The sequence below is a fragment of the Pocillopora damicornis genome, chromosome 3, assembly GCF_964200805.1.
Source record: "Pocillopora damicornis chromosome 3, jaPocDami1.2, whole genome shotgun sequence".
Taxonomy (NCBI): domain Eukaryota; kingdom Metazoa; phylum Cnidaria; class Anthozoa; order Scleractinia; family Pocilloporidae; genus Pocillopora; species Pocillopora damicornis.
Window position 1 is genome coordinate 22,149,341 of NC_142672.1, and position 23,648 is coordinate 22,172,988.

General features: G+C 37.8%; 3 protein-coding genes across 3 annotated transcripts in view; all 3 read right to left on the reverse strand.

Moving 5' to 3' along the window:
* Window positions 1–5,111, reverse strand: part of LOC113668419 (kinesin-like protein KIF21A) — a 29,997-nt gene extending 24,886 nt beyond the window's left edge. Inside the window, exons 1-6 of the mRNA XM_027184310.2 lie at window positions 4,675–5,111; window positions 4,350–4,529; window positions 4,122–4,164; window positions 1,284–1,466; window positions 512–559; window positions 157–249 (exon numbers count right to left, since the gene is read on the reverse strand). Of these exons, the coding sequence (XP_027040111.2) occupies window positions 157–249; window positions 512–559; window positions 1,284–1,466; window positions 4,122–4,164; window positions 4,350–4,529; window positions 4,675–4,709 (582 nt within the window). The 5' untranslated portion in view covers window positions 4,710–5,111. The remainder of the gene's footprint in view (window positions 1–156; window positions 250–511; window positions 560–1,283; window positions 1,467–4,121; window positions 4,165–4,349; window positions 4,530–4,674) is intronic.
* Window positions 5,112–9,680: 4,569 nt separating this feature from the next.
* LOC149048839 (ATP-binding cassette sub-family C member 4-like) lies at window positions 9,681–15,761 on the reverse strand. The gene is made up of 6 exons (XM_089200496.1): window positions 15,386–15,761; window positions 13,390–15,242; window positions 12,147–12,717; window positions 11,674–11,810; window positions 10,975–11,336; window positions 9,681–10,725 (listed from the first exon to the last, which is right to left on the reverse strand). The coding sequence occupies exons 1-6, from the start codon at window positions 15,661–15,663 to the stop codon at window positions 10,165–10,167; spliced, it is 3,762 nt and encodes a 1,253-aa protein (XP_089056622.1). The 5' UTR covers window positions 15,664–15,761; the 3' UTR covers window positions 9,681–10,164.
* A 560-nt stretch (window positions 15,762–16,321) lies between these two features.
* On the reverse strand, window positions 16,322–16,971 carry LOC149048840 (ATP-binding cassette sub-family C member 4-like). Its single transcript, XM_089199560.1, has one exon. The coding sequence runs from the start codon at window positions 16,859–16,861 to the stop codon at window positions 16,322–16,324; it is 540 nt and encodes a 179-aa protein (XP_089055686.1). The 5' UTR covers window positions 16,862–16,971.
* Window positions 16,972–23,648: the final 6,677 nt, after the last annotated feature.

Sequence of the window (23,648 nt, forward strand, 5' to 3'; positions counted from 1 at the left end):
ACAGATAACAGGAATAAAGAAAAATATCAAGTAATAAGTTGAGAGAATAAGTTGATCAAAAATCAAATTCTCCAAGGGAACATGATAAAAAATGTATCACAGAAAGCAAGAAGAATTACTCATGAGATCTATGGAATAAAAGGGAGTGAAACTTACATCTTGTGCTGAGTTCACTGGCTTCATAGTGACACCCACAGTATAAATATTTCCATTTGCATCTTCATGAATTTTTACATTACTCTTTCGACCCTTAGAGGCAAAAAGGACGACAAAATTTCATTTCAAAATACACATACTAAATACTATTACTGCCAAATCTGCAGATTCTAGTTCTTAGAAATCTTTTTCCCTATTTTAAGACAACATTCCTTGCTAGTAAAATGTACCTCTTCTGTACATTTGTTTGGTTAACATTCACAGAATTGCAGAGGATGTATTGGTTAGAAAGGAACTTGAGAGTTAATGTGGCATGCATGCACATAAACATGCACAGCACAAAACTGGACCATACCTTATTGTTATCCAAATCAAACAAATCCATAAGTTCTTCATTATAAAGCTAGAAGAAGTCAGAAAGTCAAAATTAAAACCAAGAAGGATTTGCAGATTATGAACTCATAATAATCCACAGATGATAGTACCCACCCTCTGCCTACTTCTACCATCTCAACGTAAATAACAGAATTATGCTAACTCAAACTTCCTGTAAAATATAATTCAAGGAGCAACCCCTAGGGCCATATTTTAAGATCAGTTAAACTCTGCCAAATTTAAATTCTTTTCAATTGACGTTTTAACTTAACAGAGCTGTACTGTAGAAAGAGTTTAGGCTCTGCAACTTGACAAAATTCTGCCATTTCTGCATGCCATAAATTCTGTTTAAACCTTTAATTCCACAGAGTGACCAACATCTGCATATCATCCCTCCTCTCAGTAGAACAGCTGAATCATTCATCAAGATTATCAGAATAAAAGAATAAATGATCACCAAGAAGAAGTTTTGATTTTTAAACAAAATACTCCTTGTCAGTACCAAACAAAAAGTATAGAGAGGAGTATTGTGAATATGGATACTGATGTTAGAGTTTTGAGGGCTAAAGTCAATAGAAAATGCATTCTTTCATCAGTAAGTTCATGAACTGCCACGCTGATTTTCTTTCACAAATAAAATACGGGAAATTTATGGTGTTGCTCATGATAAATTTTAGGGAGAAAAAGAAAGCAAAAGAAAGCAAGAGAAAATTTTCCTAAAAATGGAGGTTAAAGTTGTTATTTGTGCACACCTCCATAAATTGAACAGTGACTTTAAAATCTGGCTGAGGTTCATTTCTTTGTTTGGCATCTTGTTTTCTTCTGTCGATTCCCTCAAATAAATGTGCAACAGCTCGCGGAATGATTCCCTCCTCTTCTTGTGTCACAGTAACATCAAACCCTGTCCCCATTGTGTATGTCTTGCCAGCTCCTGTCTGTACAAAGAGGAAATTTATAAATGTATTTGTTCCATAAGAAAACTGACTGTAAATTTCTTTTCTCTTTTTTTTATTTTTCTTTTTTTAACTACCTTATGTACAAGAGGCAGTTCAACAGTTGATTGTTAGTTTTATTGCATTACAACAACACAGATTAAAGGGACTAAAAATGAGCTGGTTTCCTTAACAGCAGCAACAAAATGACAAGATAAATTAAACAGAAAGAGAATAATCTGAATTGGAGTTTCATTTAAATCTAAAAGATGAAACAATGAACTATTTCAAACTGAAAAATATTGACATGCATTTTAGCTAAAATGTGTTCTCTGATGATGCATAAAACTCAGAAGGGGCAATAATTATTTATTTTGACATACACCGCACTATAGATAAAAACCACCATTCACAAAGCATTTTAAGGACCATGTCCTCTGAAATACACTGCATATCAGATGAAAGCCACTGTTTAAAGTGTATTGTACAGACCAACTTTTCATTTTCATTTCAATTCTCTTTACCACCATTCTCTAACATAGATTAAGGAGACAAATTACAAGCCTGTGCACCATTTTTAAAGAATAGTAGCCTTTTTCAACAACAAATTTAACATAGCAATAACTCCTTTCCAAAGCATTCATTTACAATTAATTTAACCAACTGAGTCATTTGCAAATATTGTTCAAAATTTTTTGGAAGCAGTTATGAAATATGAACAATGAATTAGCACACCACTGGAACCATGAAAATATGTTTTAGCAAGGTGCACAGAAGAATGGTAGATTACATGTATATAACATTTTTTGTAAACTTCACAGGCATAACTTACATATTTCAAATTTCTAGTAATTCGTTTATTATCAAAAAATTGAAAATCAGGGTTTCAAAACCATATATTAGTTAAATCTGTCCAGGTGAAAAAGCTATTTTATTTTAAAACCCCTGAATTTGATTAGTACATAAACTGAAATTTTAATTTTCTGCATTCATAATGCACTTTGTGAATCTGTTGATTATTCCACAAGGGTGAACCAATCTCCATGGCATTAAGAGTACACAGAAAAAATGAAACAGTCATCCACTTACAACAATATAATTTATGAAGACATATACACAAAATTGAAAATTATATCTTGACATTTTTAAGGCATCAGTCCAATATTTCATAGAAATCAATATTGCATTTATACCCTGCAGTTGAATCCACCTACTGCACCAACAGCCTTTTTTTTCCTTTCATCTGCTACTGAACAATAGAATGCACCCTCACCAAACTAGTTCATTGTACCGCAAAATGGCAAAGGAGGGTCAATAGTTAATCTAGATCTATCTATAAAACTTTGGTGATATGGCAAGAGCCACAGATTGAAAACATCCAACAAAAATTAGATCAATACTGTCACTTTTCACTCTTGAGATTGTAAATATTATCTTAGCTAAAAATAGCTACAAAAACAATCAGAAGCAAGATCAATACCTTCAGTCAAATAATTTTTCTTTTGCTAAGGCTACAGTTTAAAACCCAGTGAATAAAAAAGTGCAGCGCAAGATTTAAATTTTCTCAAAATTCACCAAAAGGATTCTCCAACAGGTTGTGACCCCACTTAAGCATTAGGATTAGAGTTTGCACAGTGCAAATAATTATTTACAATATTTTCCCAGTATTTTTATAGGTAGGTTTAATTCAAAGCAAAATTTTACTATTTAATCACTGATGCCACTCAGTAACTCCAGGAGATAAAGTTAATGTTTACTGAACCTTGTAAAAATTTCCAAGATGATATGTAATATCTACAGCTTTGACAAAATGTAAACAAAGACAAAAGTGAAGGGGCGAATTGGCATTCAAATTAAAATTAGCAAAGAACAAAAAAACCATAAAATTCCATAACCAAACACTCTAAGCTCGAGATATCAATAATACCAAAGGTCTTAATTTTCACAAAAGCTAGACGAAATAAGAAATAATCTGAGATTATACATCTTATGGTAAAATGAAATATTGTGGTTTACATTTAGGTTCTCTGATTTTTTGTAATTTAATTTCAAATTCACGGATGAACTACCGCGTAAATGGATTACATTTTATCAACCGTGAAAGTGGCGAATAATTTGAGAACATTCGTGTCCACGGTAGTTAATGCAGAACAGCAACGGACCAATACACGTCTCAAATATACAATGTACTCTATTATTCCTAGATAGGAATCAAATGGACTCGAGATAGATCGCCGATTACAGGCTCAAAGGGACGAAATCTACAATAATCATTTCGAACGCAAAATACGAAAATAAATACAAACAGATTGCATTTAGGTTTAATGAACAAGACCAGAATTTAGGAGATGGACATGAAAACCTCCCGGTGAACATTTAAATGAAACCAACATTAACAATATTCCAGGGGAGACTGTTTTATTCACAACAGGGATTAAATGATATAGCCTCTTTGAAATAGAAAAATATCTGAACCGTGCAAAAATTACGGCGTGAGAAGGCATTAAAAAGCTTTGAAAATAAAGTTACCGCCGGAAATTCACTTTGACTAAGGACACTTGCCCATAATTTCTTCAGTGCAACACCGATTACATTTATAAAACTTTTTTACGCATATACAGATGCAAATTATATCTAGACGAACAAAAGTGTAATTACCTGCCCATAAGCAAGGACTGTAGCGTTATAGCCATCAAGGCAGCTGAAATGAAGAGGAAAAAATTCTTGGCTTACTTCAATCACGCAAACATAAGCTTATTTACAAACGCAATTTTGGCACTTGCGAGCGGCCAACGTCGATCAACATATGAAATGTACAACAATCATGACATAGCATGAATACGGCCTCAAAATAAAGTCGCCAAAACGCCATTTAAGTTAACTCACCCTTCAACGAGTCCTCTAAGACACTGCTCATAGATCACAAACTGTTTACTCTCGATGTCAAATACATGATCGAACGTAAAGGCCTTGTCTTTTCCGAGAACAACTTGAGGATGTCCTGGAGTAACGCAAGTACAAACTCTACACATGTCTATTCGCTCGGCGGCGCTTTGAGGACGAATCCTACAAAACAGAAACATAAAAAGGGCACAAATAGATTTAAAAAGCCACGCTACACAATACTTGGCAGGGTGTCTAAATCATTTGATCTGGTAATAAACTGCTGGCGTATTTCAAAGAATTTTCCTTGATCACCGTAAACCCTTACCTCAAAGCCACTCGAACCGATGTTTCGTCTTCCATGAGGTTATTGTACCAGAAATTAAAACAAAAGAAAATTTCCAGGAATAGAGTCCGGTTTGTTAATACGAAGCCAAGCACGACAGCGATAGACTACTTCATTCATATTCGATCTCTCCGCGGAGATGGTTAGAAAAAAATTATTATCACGTCGCTGCAAATTTGCGTGGATGGACTCTGGATTTCTGACAAACGTAGTCCCTGCTTCACGCCATATATTGGTAATTATATCGACGATCAACACAAGTTCAGAGCTTCGAAGACATCGTCAAAGGCTTTCAATACCAGCGAAATGGACAGGACAGGTAAATGCGCTTCGCTGCTTGAACGATTTTCACTCGATTGTGAATATCATTAATTAACATTCACCTTTCAATACAAAATGGCCGCCAAGAAAAATTAGCATGAGAGAGCTGCATTGTGGGTTGTATCTGCCTACGTCGACCAATCAGAAAACTGCTTTTAAATTAGCGCCTTTTGGCGGGTGATTTTGCGGTGACGTCAATAATGTCTAGAAAACACCGGAAACTTCTGCTCTTGACGACAACGTAACAACATTGGCACTACAAAATTGAAACACTTTAAAGATGTAATTCAGATTTATCGATTTAATAATAAGAAACAAGTTCCAACAAGTCACTTGACTATCTCTAGAACATGAGAGGAGCACGTACCATTTCAAAAAAATGTGGATTCATCCCACAAGCGTCGTCATAATCTCCAGTTAAATTTTCATTTTATCCCGGAATTTCACTTTTTTTTTAAACTTCCCCTCGAATTCTAACCCTTAATTAACATTTCAGCGATATGAATTTTATTGGAAAATCAGAGCGTTTAATGTTGCAGTAATTTAAATGTTACCGATGAAGATCACCATTTTCTTACGCGCTTATTAAAATTGAAATATGCAAAGTGCATAGTTTCGCAGGTAAGTTAAGACAGCCACGCACACTCTTTAATGAACAAAGCTTTCAAAATAAATTATTCAGTGTTACCGGCATTGTTTCCAATACAACGATTTCGGGTGACCGATAAATAATTCAAGATACTGACTCTGAATAAAAAGAAGCTAGCGATTTTCTACAATTTTTAACCCCCATGACGTACTCAGCGAGAAAGCGCTAAATTTTGATGAAAAGCTTGCGTAGTTATCATTTACATTTTTTTTCAACCGGTATTTTAAAAAGTGATTAAGGAATTAACAGCGATGAAATCGGCACGCAGGGAAACCAAAACAACTCTAGGGAATTTTCTTCATTCAATTTGAAAGTCAAAATATATTTTCGTGATTTTCAAAACAAAAACGTAACCTGGGCAACGTCTAAATCGTGTTCAAACATTCTCAAACATAGATTATTGAATATTCTCTTAAATTAAATTTCCCAAATTCATTTATTAGTACGCGGTGGGACCAGATTGATTCAAAATTTTAGGGATTGTTATTTTGCGCGTATTTTTGAAATGACAAAAATATACGTTTTTTTAAAAACGGTCTATGATTTAGAAAACACAGTGTAGGTAATGAGTAATCAGTAAATATTTCCATAAATTTTGTGCGGAGATTTTAGGGTTCGAGCTTAAGTTTCAAACTTAAAAAGATATATATTGATTTCGAAATCTTAATTGTAGGCGAAAAAAAGTAAACAGTCAGGCGAGAGATTCAGTCTCTACTTTCAGAATACATGCTTATACCGACTCTAAGAAATCTCCTATGGAGCAGAGAACTTCCTCGTTAATAATAAATTTGTCAGAAAAATAACAAAGAGATGAACTGGACGAAGTCTCAAGTAAAATGAGTAATTCTCAGTGTTGACCAGTCTCGAAAACATATTATTGACAGTTTGGTGGCATCGCACGCAGGTATCTTGTCAATTACAGAGATATCGAAACAAGTAGAGATATGCGTTGTTGACTTAGCGTGAGGTGAAGTCGGCTCGATACTGGCCGAGTTTTTTTTTCCTTTTTTTTTGCCTTTTAATGAACCGAGACGACAAGGAATTAGTTTGTTTGCTTGTTTTGCTGATTCGCTTTGACAAAGGGCGAGAAACGTCAGCTTTAGAATCTCCTTACAGTGGCCGATTTACATTACCATCTTAATTCATAAAACCATATTATGTCTATCTTGTTGTTGTTGTTGTTTATTTGTTTGTTCGTTTGTTTGTTTTTTTGTTTTTGCTTCAAAGCTTAAGAAAGCTATGAAATATTTCAAGAAAAATAAAATTGAATATTAAGACCCTACAGATCTGTTATAAAAACAAAGCAGCAACAAAAGATGATTTTGCAGTGCCATTGCTACCTTGAAATTTCAGTTAGTTCTTTTTTGTACCAGAAGCACAAAAATTGATATCTTTTTAGATTCGGGGGCTTCCTCTATTTGAGATCAAAGAGAGGTTCTGTGATAGTACTCTTCCTCTATAGGACCAGTCTTCTGTAAGACAGGTTTAGGGAAATTCCTTCACCAGATTAGAGACCTTTCTGATAGATTTTCGCTAAAAGGAAAACAAGCCATGCCAAATGAATCATACGAAGGCAGAAGACGTGTGCTTAAGTTAAAACTTAACTCATACACATGCTCATGTTGAAGAATATGTACCAATTAAATGTTTTCTCTCGCAAAGACAAGCGTCATTTGTTAGCAACAAACACGGACTACTATGGAGCCTATTAGTACCTACACCAGTGTTGAAACCTTACTTAAACTGCTAGTTTAGTTGGTTTTCGATGAAATTTTAGTCAAATAGCGAGAGAGACATTCGTGGAACTCGTCGAGTACATCTCATTTTTTCCCTTACAGTTGGTTTGCAATGTAACGGTTCCCTTCATGGCCCGGCTGTCGCAGAATAAGGTAGACACTTTTGTCATTACCAAAACGTTATGGAACACGGCGTCATGGTTTCTCCCAGCTATCCACGATTTTCTTAGTATCCCTAAAGGTCCTTTGGTTTTTCGTTTGAGCTCATGGATGATCATATCTCTTTCTTGAGAACAGTCTGTTAATTTTATGGCAAAGGACTGTCAAGTAAGGTAGTCTGACGAAAGCTTACTCAAAATGAGCTTTCGGTTCAATTAAAATAATATTGACCAGGACTCTATGGAAATTCATCTCAAATGGGTGTGCTCGGTATGTATTTGCAAGTTATTTCCTCTACACGGGCATTCAGAGTCAATTATAATCGAACGAATAATATCTGTAGCTGTGATCTTTTATTGTTACTATCGCTGTTTGAAAACGTCATTTAAAAAACAGGACAAAATTCGAACTTCTAGCTTTAATCAATCATCTTGCTAAGTTGATAAAATGCAATTCACTTTGGCTTGAGGCCTAAAGTGTAAAATCTAAAGGATTACTTTCATTTTGAATGTTAGCTTAGCAGATAGAGTCAAAGAATGTTGTCCCACTTTGGCAGAGCTGCAAGACTTGGCACAGAAACTTGAAAAGTGAAAGCCTCTTAGGCTTCATTTGCTTCACATGGAGGAGTCCAAGATTGACCAGATTGAAATGCGATAAAGTATCGCAGAAAAACGCCTATCAAGCTGGATGAGGTTGGAAACAAAAAGCCACACAGCTGCAATATGTAGAGCTCTATACGCTGCCCTATGTAGGGTAAATCGCGGGGATTTGGCCGAGAAATTTTGTTCTACGGACACAGATGCTTCATCTTTGACATGAACGATTCTGCCTATGCAATTTGAAGACATTTGTTCATTTTCTCTCGACAGCCTGCTCAGTTTTCATATTGTACTCACAATGATATATGGTTTTCACTGGCCAAGTGGTCCGTATTAGCAGAGGGCACAGTCTTTCGCAATACAGACCAACAATTGTTTTGTTGTTTTCTTAAACCTAGAGAAAAACGTGCTAAAAAAAACCCGAACGATTCTAGGCTGTAGTTGTGACAGGATTTTTCACGAACTGAATAATCTTCGAGAGAGTAGATAGAGTAGAAAAAAAACGTAATGGATATCAAGATATATCATTATCAACCGCATTTCTTAGCGAGATGATAAAAGGTTTTAAACTGAATTTGAGACATTTATCCGAACAATCGGGGTGGAAACCAAACTTAGATTAAAAGATTCTTGCAACGACGTCCTCGAAAGTGGAGAGATGATCTAACGAAAATATTATCTTCTTTGATCGACGATTATTCTACGAGGTTTATCTCTGTACAGTTTTAGTCCAATAACAAGGAAGTTCATTGTCAATGAATCAAAATGACTGGTTTTAAGCCGTGATAGTGTTATACCATAGCCATCCCTCATCTGGCTTGATGACTTAGTTAGCTACACGCCTTTCAGGTTTTTAACCCTACTTCTGCTGGTTAAAAAACGCACAAATTTGTCCACATTCAGTTTTTAATTCATATCTCAACAAATATTTACAGGAATAACACCTACAATATGTCATTTTAAAGTGTATAGAATGGGCTTCTCAGGGAAAAAAAAATTCATCATTGAAACCCTGGACTTTCCTAAAAAGTAAAATTTAAAACACAAAATAAGTAAGACATAGTGTAAAACTTGAGGTCAAAGTCACTTTTCCTCATAGGTATAGGTTACTTAAGATTAATTGATAGCAGAAGTTAATTATTAATATCTCAGCAACATTTCCTGAAAATCTGAAAGAAAAAGAATAAATAATGAATTTTTTATGAATTTTTATGTGCACCCATGTCATTCCAAAAAAATTAGCAAAAATTTGTCCACATTCAGTTTTAATTCATATCTCAACAAACATTTACAGGAATAACACCTACAATATGTCATTTTAAAGTGTATAAAATGGGCTTCTCAGGGAAAAAAAGAATTCATCATTGAAACCCTGGACTTTCCTAAAAAGTAAAATTTAAAACACAAAATAAGTAAGACATAGTGTAAAACTTGAGGTCAAAGTCACTTTTCCTCACAGGTATAGGTTACTTAAGATTAATTGATAGCAGAAGTTAATTAAGGAGTGCCATGGACTCGAGGCTCGGGTCAAGTAGGTTTTATTGTCTCAACTACTCTAATCATAATTTCTAACTACGATGATCAACTTTGTTAAATGTTACTATAATTTGCATCGAACTGGAGTGAGTTAAAGACAAATAACGTCAGCTACCATCGTGATCCCATTAAGGTTTACACAATAATCACATGAAAGAAGTTTTTTACAAAAAGCTATGGTAATTGAAGCAAAAGCCGGCTTGATTATCATTTGCCTCTTGCAAATTATTTGAAAGGTTAACATTGCACAGTTAATGAAATACGTTGAAAGCGTACAACGTTTTGACATCCTCATGATATCGAGTGAAACAAATGATTACTAATAGAATATCCTCGAGTAAAATGTGAAAAAAAATTCCTTGCGAAAGAATAAGGTTCTGCCGTGTAGGCTTCCGGCACATAGCATAGAAGAAAATTCTTCAATTGCTTAAGTAAAAAAAAGAAAAGAAAAATGGAAACCAGACAACGAGAATCAGTTTTGAGTTTCGCTGCTCTGGGTCTGGCTCTTCACCATTTCAGCGAATATTCCACCGTTTCTCATCAACACTTCAGGTTTGTCAAACTCCACTACTCGTCCACCATCAAGAACTAGAACCTTGTCATAGTCCATGATGGTGTTCAGACGATGAGCAATGGTAAGCACCGTGGAGTCTTTAAACTTGTGACGAATAACCTGCTGGATCAGTCGGTCAGTCTTGAAATCCACATTGGCAGTGGCTTCATCCATGACGATGATCTTGCTCTTTTGGACCAGAGCTCGAGCCAAACAGATCAGCTGCCTCTCACCAACGCTGAAGTTTGCTCCGGATTCTTTCAGTTTGAATTCGAGCAGACCTGGGAGATCTTCCACAAGAGCTTTCAACTGCACTTCTTCCAACACCATCCAGAGCTCTGCATCTGTGTGCTCTATGAATGGATCCAAGTTCCTTCTCAATGTTCCAGCAAAGAGCACTGGATCTTGCGTTATCACGACCATGGACCGCCGAGCCTCCTGGAGATTGATAGACGTAATGTCAACGTCATCGATGAACACCTGCACAGATGAAATATAAATTATGGATTGTAGGAAATTTACAGTTCAGCATATGTCTACCCGCAGGTATAAATATGGTTGTGATAAAATCCATGTCGTAAAAGGGTACCAATCGTTCCACAAACTTATTTTATAACTGAGACATTTCTGTCACAGGGTGCCTGAGCCTTGCTGCTTTCTTCCCAAGTTTAAACCAGTGTGACTTAAATGTAAAGAATAAAGCTAATTTGCATAATTTCATACTATTACCTTCCCTGAGGGTTCTGGCATACGGAACAAAGCAGACACCAGAGATGACTTTCCAGCCCCAGTTCGACCCACAACTCCAATCTTTTCCTTCTCACAGGTGTTAAAGGTGATGTTCTTTAATACACAAGGTCCATCTTCATGGTAGGCTAAAGAAAGTTGCTTTATTTTCAGGCTTCCTTTGTCGGGCCATGACTGAGGGGGGCGGGTTTCAATGCTGTAACCGGGCTCAGAGCCAATCTTTGCATATGACATCACTCGCTCAACTGATGTCATCAGATTTTCTACTTCTGAGGCCAGGCGTACAGAATATTGTGTGATATCCAGAGATTGCAGTACGTACGTTAAAGCGAGTCCAGCCAGTACTGAGAAAAAAAAAGTCTCTAAAATAAGCTGCGATATTTAAGTTGAATGGTGTAAGAGTACTGGGATTGATATTTGAGGGAGGAAAGAAGGAGGGCACAAGATAGGTAACGTCGCAAGTAATCGCCTGACGGTTTTAACAATTTAGCATCTGTAGCCAAGCTAACTTTGTGTGGCATTTTTATATTCCTAATATACCCAAGGAGAGCTAAACCAGCCAAATGGAATTCGAAAGCACTTTATCGTTCAGTACACATCTCTTAAGTGAGGTGGAGAGAAAAAAAAATTGTAACAAGACTTTTTCCCACATTGTTTCAACAAATGCTTGCGTGTACTCACCAGGATTTTCTACGACCAAAATAGCAGTTAATGCGACAATCGTAATAAACAAACTGGACATCAGATCCAAGCGAATACTCAACCAGCGGGTGCATGATATCACCATGATGAAAGCTTGTGTGTTCTCGTTCTGATACCTTCATAAGAAAGAAATACGGCGAATGAATTCTGACTGAAATGGGAACAGGCAGCGAAAAGAAGGAAAACAACTTCCATTGAGCGAACTGCATGTAAATAACCTCCGTTTTTTAAAAAAACTGTAATTTAGCTACCATAGCTCAAACCTCTAAGCAATCGCAACCACTTTCAAGGCCAGAAATTTGACAAACTATGCTGAACCTTGTCAAACTGTGTTGAACCTTTGATGGTAACAATTCTAATTAAGGGTAAAATCTTTTAACAAAAGGAAAGAGCTTAAGATAATAATTTGCAGTCGAGCTTCAAACTGTTGACAGCAGTTCTCGAGAACTAACCTGTAAAATTTTTGTATAAAGGTGTCCTCCATATTTGAAGTATGAATTATCTCAAGTCCATCTAGGGTGTCTGTAATATGTGAGTATACAGGGCTGCACTTGACTGCCTCGATCCTTTTCATTCCTCGTGAAGACTTCAACTGATAACGCGCATAATAGCCAAAAATCGCAATGATTGGAAGCAAGGCCAAGAAAAGCCAGTAGTTTGTTGCAGTAGGAACCAAAACAGTACATAGCGAGAATAAGGAAAACTTGATGGCTTCCAAGAACAGAGGCGGTAAAACGTCGTCCATGCAGCCAACATCTCTGGAGAATCGATTGAGGATACGACCAGCTGGGTTTGTGTCGAAAAAGAACACAGGAGCCTTGATTGTCGCTATGGTCATTTTGTTGTGCAGGGTTTCGGACGCTTTTAGGAGAATGTAGTAGAGCAAGAAAGACGATGCTGTCATGATAATGATTGACACAGCAACCAGAATGGCGTAAATAACATGGGTGTCCACGGCTTTCTGCTTTTCATTTGACATCTCAGCAATTTTAGCCAACCACCAGTTTGGAACTATTAGGGAAACTGAAACATTTCAAGTATTAGAAAAGAAGTCTTAATCCTGACCTGATGAAAAGAAGGCGTTCGGTACAAAATCAAGACCCTACAAATCCTTAATGTAGATTAGATTTATTTTAATATTTTTCTATTAATAGTTATTTGAACGATAATGTATGGCCAAAGACGATGCCATTGAAGAAAGGATCTTGACGTTAGTTTGGAATTCAACTTCTCTGTTAAAAAACTGTCGTAAGTTGAATTGACAATAAAAGCGATCTTTTCCCTTGAGGGTCGTGAATGAACCTCTCGCTGGTTTTCACTTCCTTGTCGTGTTTTAAAGTTCAAGGTCAAAAAGACTCAAATGGTTAGATTGCCTTTACCATGCTAAGAAATAACAGAAAACTCCTAACATGCTAAGGGACCTCGAACATGCGATACGTTTACATATGTGCGCATGCTTGTAATTCATGAACTTTATCACCAAAATGTGGACATTTTGTATTAGACAATTATTCCGTAACCTCCAGGAACTCGGTTGTTGATTTTGAAGCTAGAAAATGTCTGAACGCAGAATTTTCTTTGGTGAAAATAAGGTGTTTTGTTTTGTTTTTTTTAAATTGCCTGTTTCTGATGATAGAAAAAATAATTCATGCGGGCCTCCCACGACACAGTATCTTCAATGAAGACTGTTGTTACCTTGTGCTGCTATCAAGGAAACTGCAAGAACCAAGATCATGGGCAGTGGCAGACCCTCCTTGAAATATTTCCAATAAAGTCGCCAGGTGACAGTGCCGGATATCAAATTTTCTTCGTCTTCTTTTATACCAACAACAGGTTGTTCGGGAGCACTGGGCACTGGTTCCATTTTTGAAAGGTGAAAACGATCTCTCTCCCCCACTGCAGACAACTCTCGATTACCTTCAAATTCCAAGATGCTTGTTTCTTTGTTACCTTTGCATTTTGCTAGAAAATTTGAGGTGGACAATTTCCTTTGGGGCTTTGTACCCCTTAAATCAAACATAGTTACTCTTCTTGAGCTATTTGGGAAGTCATCTGCAGTTTTCAAGACAGTAGGTGAAACCAATGATAGACGTCGGTTCGTCATCCACGCGAAATGTCCTTCTTTGCTACATTGAAAGTGACTCAGCGAGCTTTTTCGTCTCTGCTCGGGCTCATGGTGCTTGAACGATTCTTCAAGATCAGAAAATATCTCGTCTTGTTTAAGTTCCGTGAAGGTTCCCTCATTGATGATTGAGCCATTTTTCATCACAGCGATGTGATCCAGACCTTTCAAATGTTGCAGCTGGTGAGTGACTAATAAACATATGCTGCCAGACAAATGATTACAAATACAGCCCTCGAAAAGTTTCCTTCCCACTTTAGTATCCACTGCACTTAATGGATCATCAAGTAAGTAAATATCGGCATCTGAATAAACTGCTCGTGCTAATCCCACCCGCGCTTTCTGACCACCACTGAGGGTCGCTCCTCGCTCTCCGATCTCTGTGAGATCGCCATGGACGAGATCCGTAAAATCTTTGGTCAAACCGCATACATCTACAACATGTTGAAACTTCTGCTCGTCAAATGGAAGTCCAAACAAAATGTTCTCTCTTATGGTTCCAGAGAATACCCAAGGTACTTGAGGAGCATAGGCTATCTTGCCTTGATAAGAAATAATTCCCTCGTGGAGAGGTAGTTCTCCAAGGACAGCTTGTAACATGGTTGACTTTCCACTTCCAACTTCACCTATTATAGCGAGGATTTTGCTACTCATGATGTCTAAAGTAATGCCAGTTAAGGTATTGGGTAGATCCTTTTGGTTCCAAGAGCAAGAAACATCAGTGATTGAGAGGCACGGCGTTTTAAAGTGAGAGGCATTTCCTTGATGTTCTCCAACAGATCCATGAGTAGTGAGCCACTCCGGTCTATCCTGGGGCAAGTAAGGTGTGTCATCAAAGGGGACTTCTGGAGTGCTTATGGTTGGGGAGTTGTGAGTGCTTGTTTGATGTGGTTTGCCTAAGGAGCTCTTTCGTCTCTTGTAGCCAGTTAACTTGACAGACACATTACTTTTCGAGCTCTCAGGGCGTTCGTCCTCAAAGTTCATGTGGTCTGTCGAGAGCCCGTTATTCTTTTGATCTTGGGTTCCCCTAGGGTGAGTATCACTTTCCTGGAGAGTGAAGATAGGATTTACTAATCCATATTTTCTAACTCTTTCCTTTGTCAAAAGCCGATCATCGTTTTCTCGGGATCCTTCAAGTTTCGCAACATATTTAGATATCTGTTCTTCAAGAAACATCTGAATTCTATTCAGTGCGACTACAGCATCTGCGACCATTTGGATAGACATACCCAAATTGTAGCAAAATGTCGCCCTGATTGTTGTTAAGCCCAAAAGCAGAGTAAATACCGTAAATGCAGATAACTGTGTCCCCGTGAACGCCAATGTTACTACCGAGATGAGAGAGGCGATCGGAAGTGTTGTGAAGTACAAAACGACTAAGATGGCGACTATGACACCTTTTAAGCGTATAACAGACATCTCCTTTCTGCGAAAAAACAAAACAAAACTAAACGATAACTTCATGTGACGAAAGACTCATCGACCTCTTCAGACTAGCACATTACTACTCCTGGCTTCAAACCATTTACCCTTTCTAACATATTTACACGTATTTTTTTTTCTTTTTACCTGCGAAGGTCATGCACAAGATCTCTAAAATTCCACTCCCAGGCATACATCTTTACTGCACGTATTCCAGAGATAATTTCATTCATTACCATCAGCCGCTCGTCTGTGAAAGAAGCTGCTTTCTCACTTAGGCTGGCAGCTTTTTTCGCCAATAAAACTTGAAACGCCACGAGACAGAAAAACATACCAGCACCAGAGAGAGCTTCCCAACCGACCAGGTACCATAAGATCAGAATACTGATCACGAGCTCTAACGGAGCAGATAACACCATGCCCATTTGGTTCAGAGACTTCTCTATTTTCTGTGCGTCATTTGATACCAGATTTATAGTGTTTCCAGATGCTGTATTTACGAGGCTGTAACGATCCAATGAAACAACCTGAAAAGAGTCGGGTTCAGGATCTGTGGGATCGAGGCGTTTCAAGCGGAATTTCAGCAAATGAAATCTTTCGGTGTAAGTACGAAATCATGCATTGTAGCTTTGCTTGCAATATTACTCAGAATATGAAGTCATTTTCTGAGTTTCGATCGGACTTTGCATATCACTACTTTGCTCGCTCCTTCCATCAGTTTCTGTTAACTCGTAAGAAAGATTTAAAACTGACACATTGACTGTGATTAATAACATAAACGGTCGTAGCCTTATAGACTCAGAAATTCAGCAGTAAATCGAAATTATCCATAATGCATGCGGTGGCTTTGTCACGTGTTCAGTTGTGCGGGTAAATCATCTCATAGCATGGTCGAGGAATAAATTGAATATTATAGCTGTTTTCTCACTTTTCATGCGGTTATGTGCTTATGTTAGATAGCTACTGTTGGTGTTACCGTATTCAGAGATTCTAAATGTCCCACAGAAAAAAAAAAGTCAGAAATCCAGCTCATCCCAAGAAATGCCAACTCTCCTATTTGGTTATAGCTACTCCATGATTTGATTAAACAATAAACGACCTTACCTTTTTGTAAACAAGACCTATTAATGCCACTTTTAATTTCAGTCCCCACAGCTCTGTAAGGTAGTCATAGTGTTGTGTTGTGACAGCTTTTACCACACTCATTGCACCTAAGAGTGCCACGTAAGAAAACGCGAACTTCGTGTTTAGTTCTGATCCATCGTTTAAAACTTTTAACAAAAGCCACAGACATAATGGCAGCAGGGAAAAGCTCAGAGACCTGAGAAATTGCAAAGTTAGCATTGTCATAGCTGATCTCCAAGGAATAATGGCAACCAATGCCTTCCATAGGCGTGGTTTCTTGTTTCTTAATTGCCTTTCCTCTAATTCTCTGAGCCAATTCTTTTCCGCTTTTCCTACTAGAAGATCAGCTCTTTGGTCTTCAAGTAGAGGGAGCAGATCTTGATCACTGAGCGACCTCTTATTTCCCAGTTTCAACACGTCATTCATCCAAAAAAAAAACAGAACGGATAGAACACCCGCTCCCGCTCTTGGATTTGTGCTATTTGCAGTGTCGACCATTTTCCTTGTTGATTGGAGAAAGAATCAAATCTACGTCATGATACATATCATTGGGATAATTTGAAGATTATCCTTTTAATAGGTTAGCTGATAACACGAATACTTCGATAACAATTTATAATAAAGTTCGGATACAACGCATGCTGTCATTGGTTAAAAGAACCTCCTCTATATGAGAGTTCATATGATAAGCTCAGTTATGCATGCATTCTGATTGGTTCTCACTTATGATCTATTGGATGACAGACGTATAGATGACGTCCTCATTAAAACTTTTTTTTTAATTCTTTATTATATAAAACTAATAGATTCCAAGTTGCCGTGCGTCTGTTCAGTAAGAGATCACAGAGGACGTCAAAATGTGGTAAGAACATCAGTGCCACACTCGGCTACGCCTTGTGTGCCACTTTTTTGTTCCTACCACATTTTGACGTCATCTGTGGATCTATAACTGAACAGACGCACGGCAACTTGGAATCTATCTGTTAAATAGAGCATAGAACCGAGCTAAAGCTGTCACGCCATCTGCTAAATTGTACCATATTCGACCTTTTCCGGGACTTTTTTCTAGATTTTCTTTCGTTAATTGAAAGTAATATTTCGGAACAAGCGAGAGAAAGTTTGCAAAAATGCCAGGCGCAGTAATTTACGTTACTGTAACGTGAACAGAGACAAAAATCCTCAAAGATAAAACAAAATGGACAGTCCGAGTTTTAAAGGTTTTCACGCTCAGTTAGATTGCAAGTTTACGTACGTACGGTAATAAAAAAAATGTGAATCGTGACGGTGTCAGAGCGACTGCGATCATGCTGAGGTCTATCGCAGCTAGCTCATGATGGCGATCTTCGGTCATCGCAGTGGAGCAAGCCTCAGAAACTAAATAGACTACCCTTCGAACGGAAATATAAGAGCTTGCTCTGATAACCTTTCCGATGCCTTGAGTGGAAAGCCACATCAGTCACTGCAGCCGAGTTTTACGGCGCTGTCATTCCATGCGATCTTCATATCCTGGTGAATTTGGCTGTCGTTCATCCATAAAACAGCCGCCTTGAACAGTTTCTTTTCTACTTGTCATGTGAAAAACTTGCGTATTTTTGTGAGCCACGATCGATTGGGCCGAGTTTCACTGAAAATTTCACTTTCAGGTTCCGTATTAGAAACTAAAAAAACTTCAGGAAAAAGTGTTAAATTCGACATGCCGAACTATTTTAATTTGTAAACTATTGCAGAATATGAACTTTGATGGTTTTTGAACTTTGATGGTTTGACATTTTTGACAGCTTGAGTCTTGTACAACCAATCATATTATTTGAACCATCCTAACAGGGATTCTGATTGGCTTATTGTGGCGTGCTTTATGAGAGTATAGAGCATGCTGACGACACTGTTGTTCGCTATGGAAATACAGTTTGTTTTGAAAATTGAAAGTAATTCTTGGGGAATTTAATGAATTCTTTATTATAAAACAAATAGAGAAGCCTTGACTGTGCTCTGTTCTGTTGTACTTAGGTAGTACTTAGGTAGCGGCTAGAGCACTCAAGAAGTAGGGAGAAACACTCGACTACGTCTCGTGTTTCCCCCTACACTTCACAACAGAGCACAGTGAAGGCTTCCCTATTTGTTAAATAATTACCACAAAGCGCTTCAACTTCTTAATGAGCAATAAAAGAAACAAAATCATAAGCGATGATAATAATAATGAAAGCGATAATGATAATGTTTATGCAGCATAAAGCCGTCAATGTAAGAAGCTCTGGTATTAAAGGAGGTCTTGTTACTAGAGTACTTAAGTAAAAAGACAAAAGGTCTAAGAGGTTAAAATTCATTAAAAATTGTCACACGGCCGAAAATATTTAAAAAGAAGCAACATCTACATATAAATTTATCATCTAATTAAGGAAAAAGTCTTTAGTCTCCTTGAGAATTCAGTGAACAATTCCTCTGATTTAATATGGCGAGGAAGACCATTAAATTCTACCGCATCAGTAAAATAAAAAGATCTTATGGCAAACTCTTGGTTGACTTTCGGAATACGAATGTCATTACAGCGTCTAGTCAAAACTGTGTGTACAGAGGCATTAAAATAAAAACAGTCTCTTTTCGATAAGATGGTACTAAACCATCTAGGCATTTCCTGGTTAACAAGACGATGTGAAGTCTACGCTTATTAATCAAGGGCACTAGACCCAAAGTAGCATTCAGTGCAGCTCTATCGCTTGTCTTATGATGTAGCTATCACTTTATCGCTTGTCTCATGATATACTTAACCTTATCGTTTTATCGCTTGTCTTATGATGTAGTAAAATTCAATGTGGGTTACGACGTTCCGATTGCTTACCTTTAGTCACCTTTAAACGAAAAAGAAGCAAAGTAACAGCATACATTCAAAATGCGACTATTCAAGTCGGAAGGAAATTCACGTAAGACAGGCAAGAACTATTCGCTGCCGCTATATTCACGACTAACAACCAGAACTTTCTTTACGACATCATGTAAGTAAAGAACATTATCTATCTGTTGCTTTTCGAAATCTATTCTGAGCGGTTTGGTGGATTGCACTGGCACTTACGGGCGGAAACCATTTCTACTTACCACTTTCTTCAGAGAGCTCTAAAATCCAGAAAAAAATATGAACTTGTCATTTCCTTTCACTCGTTTGCATCAGATTTTTTCGGAATCATTAGAAAGTATTTCCTTTTGTAAGTTTTGTATTGTCTCGTATGCAAATATCTGGTACTCTGAAATAATATCAAACTGAGGATAAAGTTCACTGATTCAGTTACTAAACACAAGCGTGAGGAAGATATATTGTTAAGAGCCTCTTCATTTGAAAAAAATGAAATGATGCGCATAGAATTAATCTATGAAGAACTCTTTTTCTTCTTCTCAAGATTTTGCGCGATATTGCTTCTTTCGTGAATGAAATGTAAGTGATTACCTTTGTCTTTCCGCTCTCTAGAGCATCAAAACTTGAATGATCTTATCAACGATTATTTTCAACTACTCGAGACAAGCAATTATGCTTTTATCAAAAACAGACTTGTTTTCTACTTCAGTACAACAGGCTTGGCAGCGGTGAGGCGGAGAGAGGCACGTTTTCGAGTTGTGGTTGACTAAAAATAAGCAATTAAGGTTTTGTGGGGGAACAATTGCGGACAAGTCAGTTTGTTGACTGTTCACACGAAAAAAGATGCACCGACGCGAAAAACTTCCAGAAACACTAATTGTGCTAGCACAAGGGTTTTACTTTATTTTTACTTATCTCGTGTAAAAATTCCGTAGAAGTATGCAAAAGGTTTCTTACTGCGATGTACGCACTGTTTGCTCTTCCTTGTTCGCTTAGAAGAGAGTAAAATAAAGTTTCCCACCACAAGCGAGAGAATCTTTAATACCAGTTTTTATTCGAGTTATAATCATATTGTATTTATTCATGTTTCAATGCACTGCAGACACTGCAAACGGAACGCTGAGAGACGTGGTTGAAGCACCCACTGTTGCCTTAGGGCAAACAATAACTCAACCAAATTTTCAATCTACACTAGCATTTGTTTGCGAATTTCGAAGAAGTGAGGAGGTAGTTCCGTCGCTTTGGGTGTTTCTGAACTTCCTGTGGCTCAATTTCACGGAAGACTGAGACTAAGAGCCTCAATATAAGTGAACTCTTGTTTCTGGGTAACCATACAGGGAAAGTATACTTATTCATTTTCTTTTACAGAGTACTTTATTAGAGTGATTGTCAGCCAATTTAATCATTTTTTTCTTAGGCGATTTAGGGAAGGTGCGCTTTTTATTGGAAGGGGTGGGTGAGCCGGGGCTTCGGAGGGGAGGGTCATTAGTAAGTTTTTTACAAATTGGGGAGGGTCAAACCTGTTTTATTCGCAACCGGGGGAGGGTCGCAATTTTTTTTGGCAAGGAAAAAATTACTCCATGTCGCCTAGTTGATTCTTATTTGTAAGCAAACACGCGAAGTGTATAGAAACCTAAAACTTGTATATACAAGCAAAGCTTCCTGTCAAGATTAATCTAGATTATTCAGGTGTCGAAATGATATATCAAAACGCTATCTTCTCCCAACTTACGTAGTCGTCTCTCTCGACCCATGCCCGCTTTCGTCCATATTTTAACGGGAGTAATGTTTCCGCCCGAGGTTCTGGTAACCAGCCCAGGTCTTCATCTTTCTACTTCTCTGGACTTACACTTTAACTTGTTCTCGCACTTGATGTGCCACCAACAGAGTCAGAGGAGTAGCGGGCATCTTTTTAGAATGGCGAGTCGGCAAACAGCCACAATAGCCACAAGTTGCTCCATCTGACCTCGTGAAATCCTCGCAGTCACCACAAGCGCATTTCCCTCTTTCTATTCCTCGTACATCCTTGCCCATTTTCAAGTTTTCACCGTGCAATCACACGCCACGCAATTAACTGCTTTGCGCAGACGCAGTTATGTGAGTGTGAATAACACTTCCGGTGAGTTATTTTCACTTCCGGTTATTTTTGTCTTCGAGGAGGTGGGGGGAGGGTCAGATGTTTTTGTGTAAGTATTTGTGAAGGGTCATGCATTAATCCATTTTGGGAAGTGGGAGGGCCACGAATTTTTTCACAAAAAATTTCTAAAATACCCCTACCCACCCCTCCCAGTAAAAAACGTACCTTCCCTTATTTGAACAAAGTCTGATAGGACTGCGGGTTTGGAGGTCCAAAGCCTTCGATATTTACGTATAGAAAGGAGTTGCTCAAAATTAATAAAATAAATATACCCAAAGGCCTTCATGAGACTCTTCCCAAAAATTAGCATTCAGATCAAATGACTTGCTAAATTCCGGATGGCTTAAAACACTGTTTGTCGTATATTGTTGTTTAACTGGTCGAAGGTGTCTGAAATATAAGTAGACTGAAAGAGCTGTACGTTTTCAACTCAGATGACGCTCATGAAAATTCCATATCAAACTCATTGCACTCCTTTTGGAGAAAGTTTTGGGTGTCAGAGACGACATAGCGATAAAAACCAAACACTTCGACTGAAATTAAATATAAGATATCGAGTATTCTACATAATATTATTTTTCAAAAACATCAAATGATCCTCTCCGTAGGCAAAAAACCAACCGATTTTATGCAATTGTTTCATCAGAGTTTAATTACAAAGGAAACTGTATCGAAAAGACTTTCGCATTTAATGGGGCATCAACGGGGTAGCTTTGAAATTTTTTTTTAGCAAGCCTAGCACATCTGCAGTCGTGCTAGGAGATTATGGCGAACTGAACTAGAAAAAGTTGGATTTTTATGTTTCTACATCGAAATATTTATGAACATAATATGTCAAAAAGTAATTACCTGGGAGTAGACGAGCATATTGTAATCACTTCTAAAACCACCCCTCCCAAAAAGATGTTATTTTAGTGCATGAACCAGGAACGAAGAGCTTATCGTGTATTAGTACCATAAAGGATTCATCCAAATAGTCATATTTCGATTTTAATCGAGGGTCGAAAATACTGACCAAATTTCTAGTTCGTCTTTAAAAAAAGAACCGAATAGTTGATCAACATGCACCTCCTACAGCATTTATCTTAATAGACTTTACTTATTTTCAGTTAAACACTCGTCTTCCATTCATCATAGTTTCCTATTCCCCTGACGCTTAGAGGCCACTATTAAATTCATAACGGTGTTAACACGTGAAGTGAATAAAATTTGAAGTGAATGATTTGCATTTTCATGATAAATTTGACTCGATAGTTGACAAAAAGCCTCCAATCAAACATAAATGGAATCGCTTTCGAATTCTACGATTAAAAACAGAGAAACAAATGCACACAAAGTCTGAAGAATATTTAAATAGCAGCGCTCATGGCATGAAATGGCGTGATACACAGTGTTGATTAAGGCTAAGGAGAACCAATACCGAAATCTAAGGCTGTCCGCTGTCTTTGATAGCATAAATAGAGGTGAGTGACAAAGTCAAGAATGAAAGTCTAACTGCAGAATACCCGGCCACTTTGGTCCGCCTCACTTACATATGTCGGGAGGCTATGAAGATCGAGGCATAACACAATAGACGCTATTCTTATTCAATGACATATGAATGAGTGGCCGGGTATTCTGCAGTTGCTCCCAAAGATGATATCAACTAACAGCCAAATTTTTCATCTGATGAAATGCTTGCCATTTGATTTCAAGTCGTTAAGAGGAGCCTCGATGAATGACCCGGCGAATCCAAGAGCAAGAGCGAGTGTTCTATCTATCTTGTTCTTTGGGTGGATGAATAACGTGTTGAAAGTAGGGAACAAGAAGTCGCTTGGTGATCGGGATCTCTTTCCATTCCTCGAAGACCAAAAGGCTGAGTTGCTCGTGAGCAGAGCAGAAAGGTGTTGGCTTAGTGAATTAAGAAAAAGCCAATTACAAACCAAGAAGCCACGTTTGTGGAGAGCAGCGATCGCCTTAATTCCTTGGAAATCAGTCATAAAAAAGTTCATTTTACAAATGCTGACGTCTTTGAGTTATGTCCTGCTGCCCCTGAGTCTGCGGTTCGTGCTGAAAGCCCTTAGTGATGGGTCAGAACTAGACACGAATGTTGCGTTCATCAGCGTGGCACTCTTAGGGGCTATGAGTGTGGTCCCAGCTTTAGCGACACAGCAGTATGACCACCTTACGGAGCTGTGGGGCTTGAAGCTGAAAGTGGCATCGATAGGACTCCTTTACAATAAGGTGAGACTGTTTCCTTGGTGAAGACAGATCACACTTAATTTTGATAGACCTATCGTCGGTAATGTTTTCCACTCTAAACT